This window comes from Manis javanica, chromosome 2 (assembly GCF_040802235.1).
Source record: "Manis javanica isolate MJ-LG chromosome 2, MJ_LKY, whole genome shotgun sequence".
Lineage (NCBI taxonomy): Eukaryota > Metazoa > Chordata > Mammalia > Pholidota > Manidae > Manis > Manis javanica.
Genome location: NC_133157.1, coordinates 114,857,831 through 114,870,545, shown reverse-complemented (window position 1 = coordinate 114,870,545; position 12,715 = coordinate 114,857,831). Strand labels below are relative to the sequence as shown.

Sequence of the window (12,715 nt, the reverse complement as noted above, 5' to 3'; positions counted from 1 at the left end):
GATGAATCCCACTTGATCATGGTGTATGATCCTCTCGATGTATTTTTGAATTTGGTTTGCTAATATTTTGTTGAGTACTTTTGCATCTATGTTCATCAGGGATATTGGTCTGTAGTTTTCTTATGTGGTGTTTTTGCCTGGTTTTGGTACTGGAGTGATGCTGTCTTCATAGAATGAGTTTGGAAGTGTTCCCTCTTCTTCTACTTTTTGGAAAACTTTAAGGAGAATGAGTATTATGTCTTCTCTAAGTGTCTGATAAAATTCAGCAGTGAACCCATCTTGTTTGGAGGTTTTGTTCTTGGGTAGTCTTTTGATAACTGATTCAATTTCATTGCTGGTAATTGGTCTGTTTAGATTCTCTGTTTTTTCCTGGGTCAGTCTTGGAAGGTTGTATTTTTCTAAAAAGTTGCCTATTTCTTCTAGGTTATCCAGTTTGTTAGCATATAGATTTTCATAGTCTTGTCTAATAATTCTTTGTATTTCTGTGGTATCTGTAGTGATTTGTCCATTCTGATTTTGTATTTCTGTTTATGTGTATAGATTCTCTTTTTCTCTTAATAAGTCTGGCTAGGGATTTATCTATTTTCTTTATTTTCTCAAAGAACCAGCTCTTGGTTTCATTGATATTTTTCTATAGTTTTATTCTACTCAATTTTGTTTATTTCTTCTCTGATCTTTATTATGTCCCTCCTTCTTCTGACTTTGGGCCTCATTTGTTCTTCTTTTTCCAGTTTCAATAATTGTGAATTTAGACTATTCATTTGGAATTGTTCTTCCTTCTTTAAATAGGCCTGGATTGCTATATACTTTCCTCTTAGAATTGCCTTCACTGTGTCCCACAGAAGGTGGAGTGTTGTGCTGTTGTTTTCATTTGTCTCCATATATTGCTTGATCTATTTTAATTTGGTCATTGATCCATTGGTTATTTAGGAGCATGTTATTAAGCCTCCATGTGTTCATGAGCCTTTTTGTTTCCTTTGTAGAATTTATTTCTAGTTTTATACCTTTGTTATCTGAGAAATTGGCAATTTCAATCTTTTGGAATTTACTGAGGCTCTTTTTGTGGCCTAGTATGTTGTCTATTCTGAAATGTTCCATGTGCACTTGAGAAGAATGTGTATCCTGCTGCTTTTGAGTGTGGAGTTCTGTAGATCTATATTAGGTCCATGTGTTCTAGTGTGTTGTTCAGTGCCTCTGTGTCCTTACTTATTTTCTGTCTGGTTGATCTGTCCTTTGGAGTGAGTGGTGTGTTGAGGTCTCCTAAAATGAGTGCATTGCAGTCTATTTCCTCCTTTAATTCTGTTAGTATTTGTGTCACATATGTTGGTGCTCCTGTGTTGGGTGCATTGATATATATAATGGTTATATCCTCTTGTTGGACTGAGCCCTTTATCTTTATGTAGTATCCTTCTTTATCTCTTGTTACTTTCATTGTTTTGGAGTCTATGTTGTCTGATATTAGTACTGCAACCCCTGCTTTCTTCTCTCTGTTGTTTGCCTGAAATATGTTTTTCCATCCCTTGACTTTTAGTCTGTGCATGTGTTTGTGTTTGAGGTGAGTTTCTTGTAAGCAGCATATAGATGGGTCTTGCTTTTTTATCCATTCTATTACTCTGTGTCTTTTGATTGGTGCATTCAGTCTATTTACATTTAGGGTGATTATCAATAGATATTTACTTATAGCCATAGCAGGCTTTGGATTTGTGGTTACCAAAGGTTCAAGGGTAGCTTATTTACTGTCCAGCTGTCTAACTTAACTCTCTTATTAAGCTATTATAAACAGTCTGATGATTCTTTATTTCTCTCCCTTCTTTTTCTTCCTCCTCTACTCTTAATATGTTAGGTGTTTTATTCTGTACTCTTTTGTGTTTTCTTTGACTGATTTTGTGGATAGCTGATTTTATTTTGCATTTAGTTAGCATTTGGTTGGTCTACATTTTTTCCTGTGGTTTTATTTTCTCTGTTGACATCTATTTAGCCTTCAGAGCCCTTCCATCTAGAGCAGTCCCTTTAAAATACACTATAGAGATGGTTTGTGGGAGGTAAATCCCCTCAACTTTTGCTTATCTAGGAATTGTTTAATTCTTCCTTCAAATTTAAAGGATAATCTTGCTGGATACACTATTCTTGGTTCAAGGCCCTTCTGTTTCATTGCATTGAATATATCATGCCATTCTCTTTTGGCCTATAAGGTTTATGCTGAGAAGTCTGATGATAGCCTGATGGATTTTTCTTTGTAGGTGATCTTTTTTTCTCTCCCTGGCTGCTTTTAATATTCTGTCCTTGCCCTTAATCTTTGCCATTTTAATTATTATATATCTTGGTGTTGTCCCCCTTGGGTCCCTTGTGTTGGGAGATCTGTGGACTTCCCTGATCTGAGAGACTATTTCCTTCCCTAGACTGGGGAAGTTTTCAGAAATTATTTCTTCAAAGACACTTTCTATCCCTTTTTTCTCTTCTTTTTCTAGTACCCCTATAATGCAAATATTGGTCCTTTTGATTTGGTCACACTGTTCTCTTAATATTCTTTCATTTCTAGAAATCTTTTTGTCTCTCTCTGCCTCAGCTTCTCTGTATTCCTGTTCTCTATTTCTGTTCCATTAACAGTCTCTTGCACCCTATCCAGTCTGCTCTTAAGTCCTTCCATTGTTTGTTTCATTTCTGTTATCTCCCTCCGGAATTCATCCCTTAGCTCTTGTGTATTTCTCTGTAGCTCCATCAGCATGCTTATGACTTTTATTTTGATCCTTTTTCAGGAAGCTTGGTGATTTCAGTCTCACCCGGCCCTCTCTTTCATGTTTGAGGGATTTTGAACTGAACAAGGTTCTTCTGCCTTTTCATTACAATGGAAGTGATGGCCGGTGAGTGGCATGTGTGTCAGCTGTGAGAACAAAGTCCCTTCCTGTTTGCTGGTCACCTTGCCCATTTCCACTGCCTGTGCCAATCAACCACACACAGGGTGCAGCCTCTGGGTTAATTCCCTGGGCTGCCATATGGGGGGTGGCCCTTGTATAGCCTAGGGCACTGGCAGTGGTTGCAGGCAATCAATGCATATTCACTGTGAGAACAGAGCCCCTACATGCTTTCCAGACTGTGCACCAGCTGACTCTGCCCTTACCAGTTGGCTGCTCACAGGGGGAAGCCCCTTGGTTAATCCCCTGAGCTGCTGTGGATGGGGCTGCCCTCAGGATGGCCTAGGGCACTGGCAGAGGTTGCAGGCAAGCAGCGCATGTTTGCTACAAGAATAAAGCCCCTTTGGGCCTTTCAGACTCTGAGCCCATTTCTGCTGTATATGTTGGTTGACAATGGGCAGGGGGCAGCCTCTGGGTCAGGCCCAGTTAGTTATGCATGGGGAGAAGCCTCTGTGTGGTTGCTGTGGGTGGGGCTGCTCCCCAGTTGCTCTGCTGCAATGACAGGGCAGCTGGTTTGCTTGCAGTGCCATTGGGGAAATGAATGGCAGGCTGCTTATCACTGTTAGGGGCTTCAGTGCTGCTTGCTACCCAGGAGGTTAGGGTGCCTGAAGTTCCTTAAAGTTCCCAGCCTGCTGGGTTGAGTGTGCAGGACGATTTTGTCCACCTGTTAAACCCTTGTTCCTTTAAGACTTTTAAAGCACCCACTTTTGTTTTGTCCTAGGGCAGCTGGATGTGGGAACCTGTTTATAGTCTTGCTTTTCCATTCCTCTTATATTCCATTCCTCTTATATTCAGTACACCATGCAATGTGTGTCTGTACTCCCGGTGCAGATTACTAGGGCTGGTTATTTAGCAGTCCTGTACTTCCACTCCCTCCCCAGTCTGATTCTTTTCCTCTGGCCCGTGAGCTGGGGTGGGGGGAGTGCTCAGGTACCTCCAGATCATGGCTTTGTGTCTGATTTTTTTCGTGAGCTGTTGAGTTATCGCAGATGTAGATATAGCTTGGCTGGTGTATTGTACCTTCTGTTCACTCTTTTACGAATAGTTGTATTTGCTGTATTTACAAAATACATATGGTTTTGGGAGGAGATTTCCACCACCCTACTCACACTGCCATCTTGAGAATTTCTCAACTTTAGCTCTTTTAATCCTCACAATCCTATAAGAACACATGCTTCAAAAAAACCAACAGACTGTAGCAACGCTATCAATAAGGCCTGAAAAAGAGGAGCATCTGGGAGTTTGAGAGACAGGAGGTAGAAAGGATGCAGAGTCCGAGAGCAGCTCCTCATCAGCCCTTGGAAATGGTGGCAGCATTTTATTAGCATTCATCTTATCATTTTGAATTCTGTGATGCTAACAGAAAACCTCTGGCTTCAGGTTAGACCCAGAAACCTGAACAGCACGATACCCCTGACCTGTGTCCAAGAACACCGTCACTAATTGATTGTGGTATCTTCTATTCTGAGCCTAGATTGATCCTCAGAATCCCCAGCTCAGTTCTGGTTGTCACAACTGATAGGCATCCAGATGCCTCATAAGTTGAAACCTATTTGCCATCCTGGGTATCTCTTTTTAGGGCGCAGATTCATCATACGATCTGTACTATGTGCTTAGGACTGACTCTATCATGATGGCTATAATCATTTGTGCTGTCTGCATTTACATTAAATATAGGAATAAAATAATCATAATCTTAAGATATTGGGGTTTTTTTTTTTTCATGTCATTACCTGTCAGGTAGGTTTGCTCATGTAGCTCTGTGATGCTCAAGAGTTCAGCATTCTGTTGCTGGCAGCTCCTTCTCGCCTGGTGCCAAGTTAAAGCAGATTTGGAGTTTATCTGGTAGGAAATGCCAGTCAATGGATCTTTATTCCATAAGCTTTCACTGCCCTCAACTGTAAAAGAAGTCAGTGGGATTGGCTGAATAACTGCAAGAAAAGACTTTCACTGAACAATGCTTTTTAAACAATCTTAGTAGCAATATTGCCTGAAACACTGTATTTCTTTTCCTTTCTTTTTTCTGTATTTTTCAAGTGTCTATGAGATTTCCTTCACTCTTGATAATGAAAAACAGGAGTTTTCAAAAGGTCAATCAATCTCTTTCACGTGTTTAAGGGAAAAGGGAGGCACAGTCTCCTTATTTTTCTGTTGGGATATTTGGGATCACTTGAGTTGGGAAGTGAGGAAAATATGAAAATCAAGTAAGAATAAAGATACCAGCCCAACTTCCTTAATTTAGAAAAAAATAAATAAAGGGAGAGGTGAAAATAAATATATACCTTCTCTCAGCAAGTATTTTGCCTGCATTTTCTAGTTTGTTCTGTTCAGACCAAGACACAGGCACTAGAAGGGAAGGTCACAAACTGCAGACGGACTGACCTGGACCTGTATCCAGACACAGTCACTCAGCAGTGGTTTTACCTTGTTTAAATTCTTAACTTTTCGAGTCTCATTTTCTCATCTCTAAAATATTACCTATAGATAAGCTACTGGCAATAGTAGATGTTGATTGTTAGTTTTTCTTTCTTCAGAGTAAAAAATAATGATTTTAGCTTATACTTTCCTTTGCTATTTTATAATTCCCAATATACTGTATATATTGGCTATACTCTATAAAAGGCCAATAATACATATAGATAAATATTATTTATAGCATTTTACATATAAGATGTTTGGGAAAACAATCAACAAATGAAATATTTTTATGTGCCTCGTATTATGAAAATTTCTCTTGCCTTTTTAATAATAGAAAATTCTATATACACGTCATGTGAAGTAATAATCCGTTCATTTATTTGTAAGGAAGAGATAAAGGATTATGTAACTTTTGAAATTTTCTGAGAAGTATTCAACTTGCTAAGAAATAGGGCAATTTTCCATAAGCATATAGCCTACACTGCTGTGGTTCTTTGTATCTGATGAGGAAGTAACCTTTTGATGTGCATACTGCATACTATGATATGAATTTTGCAGTCCCATGGCACACAAAAGAGGAAGAAAAATATATCAAAATTTCATTCAGGCAACAGTATAGGGATTCCTAAGATGTTTTAACTGTGAAATCATTATATATTTACATAAAAAATAAATTTGAATTAGTAATGTTCCATTTAAACTATCATGATCTGCAGGGCTTACTAGTTTAATGAGCAAATGGATTATTCTCCACATGGTATCATCCAGATGAGACTGGATTGAGGCTTATTTGAAGATGGAAATGTTTTAAATAAATATTTTTTGCTCACAATATACAAGAAAATGAGAGACCAAAAAAAGAGGGGGTTATTTTCTTGTTCAGGAATGGAGGAAAGGGATATAAATGACTAAAGGTGGAATTCAATTTGGCCCTTAATTTCAAGAAAGTGTATTTTGCATTTTAAATCAAGGAATTAAAAACCTGTTTCTCAATGAATGTATAGGTTTGCTGACTCTACATCTACCCAAATTGTTCAAATTCCCACAATTAACCAGCACAACTGAAGGTGAAAGCTAAAGTTGAAGCTGTGGAGAACTGAGAGAAAAGGATGTTTTCCTTTTCCTGTTCTCATGGTACTCCAAAGTAAATGTGTAAGTAGAAGGAAAACAATACAAGAAACAATGCAAAGGACAATGAGAGTATATATTGAGTGTCACTAAGTCAGTAACTGGTATCCCATCTTCCTATATTGAGCCAGCTAATTTAAGGTTAATATAAAATAACATGTTCGTTTGGAAAGAAACACAAGGAAAATGAAATAGACTGGGAAATTGCAAAGCCCTTTAAAAACGCATGCAATGTGTTAAGTGTGCTTTAAATTTTTAATGTGTATTGAAATCAGTTTTAAATTTGTCTACAGTTACTTTTACATTAATTATAAAATAAACAATTTGGTTTTGAAGACATAAATTAGAAGTAACAAGACTGAAGGATTATTCTAGAACATACTCAGAATGCTCCTCCAACAAACATCTACCCAAAGTTGTGAGCGTTTTTTGTGATTTACTGAATGACTCATTAAATCATACATACATCCAACAACTCCTTTGTCAGCACCATTTATGTGCAGTATGCTATAATTGGACCTTTGAAATCTATACCCCCAAGAAACTCCACAATAACAGATTTAGAAAAACCATTCCTTCTAAGTAATGGAGAAAAACACTCCTCAATCGCTGATAAACAAGTACTGCTTTATCTCAGGGGGAAAAAAAACTCCATTTCTGTCTTTAGAAAAATTCTACAGAGATCAGATATCTACAAACGTTCCACAGGAATCAAACCTCTAAATGATGTTAAAGAGAGGTGAATACATTTACTCACCAGTAGAGCAGTATCACTATGAACGGGAAGCCTGTGAGTTTTGGCAGATACTCACCCCGAATGGAGGAATGGCACACACGAGGAGCATTACAGTAATACATGGGGCTGAGAAATCAAATGTATTTTTAGTGGGATGGTTAGGGATTATAAATCAAAAGAGATAAACACGTTTCTTCAAATTCTCACTTTAACTTGACAAATTAAAAGTTTTTGTAAGTTGTTCTGTTTTACAATGTGCATAGAATAATGTGGTTGTGTGTGTATGTGTGATCTTGGAAGGTTAGTTGTAAGCAAAGTCGTTGCAGTTCAGATGGCCTTAACACCATCCCAGACCGCATCTATGTTCCTCTCTTCGATTTAATGCAGTGCCACTTACTTCGCATTTTTGCAATACCACTTAAAGCCCCATGTTAAAAACCCTTCAAGCATACACATGACCCACTTCCATTTGATGCAGAGCTGTGTTAAATTAAATGATACTCTCCTTAAATTAAACTTTCTAATTGTAATACTATCATGTTCACAGTACAGAGTCTTTTTCATTACACTGACACAAAATTCAGGAGCCCCCTCATCTCTCTCTCCATCAGATCACATGCTTGTGGCATTGTTTAAATTCTGTTTTAATCTGTAGCTTCATAACAGAAAGTTATTGCGGGTTTGGGGAATGGCATGCCTACCTCTGGTGCTGAGTATATGTTCCATCATCTACAGTGTAATTTGTCCTAAAGTCTTAGAAAGTAAGCAACAGTAACAGTGGAAGTTGAGAAAAAGAAGTAGTTGGTGAAAATACAGGCACTGGGCACAGCCCAGGGCTGAGAGGTGGAAGATGTACATTCTGGTCTTTGGCCAATATGAATCACTCTCTCCATTATAAAATGTGGACAGTGACACCTAAAAAAAAGTGGTTGTGGAGTATGATTAGATATTAAGTGAGAAATAAGTCTGAGGGGAAACATTCTATATAAACACAAGGTTCCATCACACTACATTGCCCTACTAAATGTGCCAAACTTTTCTGGATGATAAACTTACTTACATTTCAATGGACAATATCCAAATAGCTTATCCGCATCATAATTTCTAGTGGTTCCACACCAGAGCCATCCATCTGACCGCCCAGCACTTGTGCAGTCTGCATACCACTTGTCCTCAAACTTGAATGGAAATACACACGTTGCTCCATTTGCATTGCCCAGGAGGGTGTACATGGCTAGAAGGGACATACTGGCTTGCAATTAGAATGTAAGTGAATCTTCTGAACGTTGACCTTCCAATAAGGAGGATATCTAAAGACTAGGTCTTACTCTTTGGATCACACTCGGTGTACCCCCCCCCCAGGAATCCTCTTATATTGCTCTTCTCTTTCTACCCCTATCTTTTGCTGAGTACGTACAGCAGTCTGTACTTAAGGATAAGTCTAGTACCACTTCATTTCTGTTGTCTTTTAGAACAGATTTTCCTCTTTCCTTTTGTGAGGCAAAAGTAGTCAGCTCTACTGACACCAGCTTTGACTTCTCCATTTCCTCCAACACAGAAAAGAGGGTATGCTTCCTCTTGGTTGGAATTGTAGAATTATTAGATTTCTAAATTGAAAAATAACCTTATAGCTGTGAGATACAAGCACATGGTTAAATCCCCTCTAACCACTTCTTGTCAAGCTAGCTTCCACTTCAGTCCTTCAACAGTGGCTGTGAGAAAGGGTAGGCATTTTGGTATAACACTTTAATTTACATCATGGAAACACATCACTCAAAACCATCAAATGTCACCTACAATCGATATTTGTCTTTAAAAAAAAAAAACTGAATTCAAATAGATCAAAATGGGAAGCTCTGAGTTTTCCAAGAAAGGAAAATTGAAAAAGTGTAGAATCATTGTTTATTCTGGTTTGGCTTAAGTCAAAAGAATTAGAGAAGTCCCTCTCTCCACTGACAGCCACACCACTCACCTAGCTAAATGCTCCTGTATGTTTAAAGTCTCTCTCTGTAGAGCTGCCCCTTTGGGAGACAGTAACCTTCTATTATGGAAGTATTTAGCCTTTTGCCACCAATGAATATCAGAATTTGTCCTAGATAGGAATGTTCTTTTCTTAATTAAGTTTTATAGATTCCGTGACTTTAAAAAGTTCTTAAGATTTTTAAATATCTTATAGACATCTTAAAAGTCATTTAGATAACAGTTTGTAAAACATGTAGCCCAGGACCTAACATGTGTTAAGTACATAGTACATAGAAGTTCCTTACCTCCTTTCCTTTTCCTTCACTCACTGTACTTACCTAGTTCTCTTTAAGAGGTAGGTTTATTTTTTGACTATCTCAAAATTAGTATTCTGCCAATGACCTAGTTGTTCCACTAAGTTACAGGACTACTTTTCAAAACCATATATTGTATAAGGAACATGCTAGGTTCAGAAATAATTATGCTACCCTCAATAAGTGGGATACCTGTTTCTTCACGTGAAAAAAAACCTGTTTAGATTATCTGAGGGCTACTTGCACTGTTCATTAAATTAGGCAAGGAATTTTCAGTGCTGGACTTCTGGATGTCAATCAGAAATGGACTTTTCAAACTAACCTGATTTATTTAGCCAAGAACTGATGAGGCCAAAAGAATCCTGCACTCCAGCCACTTCACTGCCACATCATATAATTACAGTGAATTTACTTGTTCTCACATGGTCCAACCTTCCAGACAACCCTTAGGTGCTTCTAAGTCTACAATTCTGATCCTATTTCTAAAATGATCCCTGGCCTCAGCTGTTTTTTTCCCCCAAGTTTTCTGTAGAGAAAGGGGGACTACATATACTCTCTCTGCATAGTCTTCAGACCTAATGCATATTCCAGTGAATGGATTCCAAGATCACTCTGATGGTCTAGATCTTCTAGCAGGATTAACCTGACAGAAAATTATAGGGCAGGACAAGACTGAACCAAATTTGACTAAGTGGATTAACTTGATAGAAAGGCCAAGTTAATACTGCTTAGGTTGCCTTTCATATAACTTCTAAACCTGTATTTTCTTCAGTAAATGCCTCAGGACACCTTCTTTCTGAATGTTCCTTCTCACTCTATTTCAACTCCTACTCTCCCTCCTCTTTATGTACAAAGAAAATTAAAAGCTGACAAATTCCCACCTTACAAATATCAGAAATCTTATGCTCTGCTTGCTGACTGTAGCTAAATTCAGCCTATCTTGGCAGGCTCAGTGACATAGGAAGCTTGGAAAAAGGTGATCTCTTGTTCAAAAATGCAGGCTTTCTCTGACCCTGAGGTTGTTCTAGATAACAATTCACAATAACCAAGTGTCCAAAGTTCGAATGTGGTTATAACATCGGACTCAAGAAGTCTTTGTGAAGACTAAATTCTAAGATTTTATTTAACCTTCATATAAAATTACTTCCTGCCCCACTGTGCTGCCACTTCCTACAATAGCTGACTAAATACTCTCTGTGTTAATTTATAAACTAATTCCTCCAGTTTTTCTAATGTTTTTATTCTTACAGTCTCTCAATACCCATTTAGAAACCCAAGTTGTCAAGGAATGCCAAGATTTAATTTTAGGCAATCTGACCAGATAAAGAATGCTGTTTCATGGATCATTTATCCAGGTATAACTTAAACCAAAGGAAAAGAAACATTTGGCTAAATTCATATATCACTACAATGGTATAATGTCAAATGAGAGGCTTTTGCATAAAGACAACAGTGAAAATTAATTTCTAAAATTTTAACCTATGGTTAAAAAAAAACTTAGCAAAAGTTTTAAAACATGTCTTCCTATTAATTATAAATAGTTAAAGTATCACTCAAGACTTTGACCATTTATTCACTGTCATGTTCTCATAGAACACAGAATAATTCAAAACACAAAATCAACCAATTAATATTTTTAGTACAGACTAAACAAGAACATGCTTATTTTCTTGAATTAGTTTCTAACTAAGATGAGAAACATTTGACAGAAAGGCAAAAGAATTCCATGCTGCTTACCTTCATAACCTCTAGAGCATAAATCATCTGTGGTTCCATAGACTTTCCATCTGCTCCATAAACCTGATCCCTTGTAAAGCATAATATTCTTTTCTTGTCTGTTGCCATAGTTAAAAAATAAATCTTCTCCTCTGATTCCTAATAGGGTGTCATTCTTGCATTCCCATTTCTGAAATTCGCTCTTCGAGTCACAGGCATACAGAGTAATAGCAACCCAATCAGTTTTGGACGGCACCCCCAAGCATAATTTAAATGCAACGCTCATAATCTGGGATTCAGACACCCATCGGAATTTCTGTGCTTCATTGCCCTGGTTGCAAGCTGCCGTTTGGACTGCACTCGGACTTAATGCTTCCACACAGCGCTTGTGGTCTTCATTATATATTAAAAATTGCCTAGTGTCTGTTCAAAAAAAAAAGAAGAAAGAATGTTTAAGTTAATACATGTGACAAAGATGATGTTTTAAGTCAAAAGTTCCCAACTTTACATTTCTCTAAAGATTTCTGATCACAGCAAAAGGGGTAAAGTTGATTCTCTAGGACAGCTCAGCATCTGGGGGATCCCTGAAGTTAGAGAGAGACAGGACTGAGGAGCCCCTCTTGAGAAGCAGTGGCTGCCAGAAGTGGGCTGGGATTCTTTGAGATGTCCTAATTCACTATAAAAGTATGAAAAGGCTTGCCTTAAATGCATACAAATTGTAGCAGAGTAAACATAAAAGGTAGGTGACAAAGAAAGAAATAACACCCATTTGAGAAAAAAAAATTGGATATGAATCCAATAAGCTGTAAAACTAAATGTATGTATATTCTGGAATAGAATTTTGAAATCTGACCCTCCCTTTCCCTCTTTGAGATAGATGAAACTTGTATCTGATCATTCCACTGATAACATTAGATAGAAATTTTACCTTTATTTTTTGTTCAATGAATCTTTGAACTAAGTGCTTTCTGGGTAGCCCAAGCCTGGGCAACCAGAGTAGTTTTTTGTTTTGTTTTCCATTACAACAGCAGAGATATGACATCTAGAAATAAGTTAGTACCTGTTATATAACTTAACTGTCATTCCATTGGCATACTCAACCTAGCTTTTATATAATAAAAAGATTTTTAAAAAACATATTTAAAAGTCTAGTAATTTGTAAAAGTTTGCAGTAAGGGTTAAATAAATGTAAGTTTTTATAGCATTATATCATTTGATGTAATATTTAAGAGAATAACTTTACAAATAACTGTTTTTTCATACTAGTAATATGTGGCTCAAGTGAAATAAATATGTATAGACAGTTTATACTTATAGTACATAGATGCTAGCTGGCAAAACTGGACTTCCTCTTGTTCTCCCAAACCCCGCGCAAAAAAGGGATCTGGTAATCATATTTTCCCCCTTCAATCAAAATCGAACTCATGTAAAGATTTTTCTTTTTTTGCTTACTTTTTAAAGAATAGACAAATGAAAGGAACTGTTTTAATTTCATGACATAAATGCAAATTAAATACTTCTTATGAGGG

General features: G+C 37.3%; 1 protein-coding gene across 2 annotated transcripts in view; it reads right to left on the bottom strand.

The window, feature by feature from the left end:
- The window catches only part of MRC1 (mannose receptor C-type 1), a 102,210-nt gene that overhangs the window by 78,869 nt on the left and 10,626 nt on the right, over positions 1 to 12,715 (bottom strand). For both annotated transcript variants that reach the window (XM_073229164.1, XM_073229165.1), the window contains exons 2-4: positions 11,208 to 11,609; positions 8,255 to 8,428; positions 4,646 to 4,810 (exon numbers count right to left, since the gene is read on the bottom strand). In XM_073229164.1, the coding sequence (XP_073085265.1) occupies positions 4,646 to 4,810; positions 8,255 to 8,428; positions 11,208 to 11,609 (741 nt within the window). The remainder of the gene's footprint in view (positions 1 to 4,645; positions 4,811 to 8,254; positions 8,429 to 11,207; positions 11,610 to 12,715) is intronic.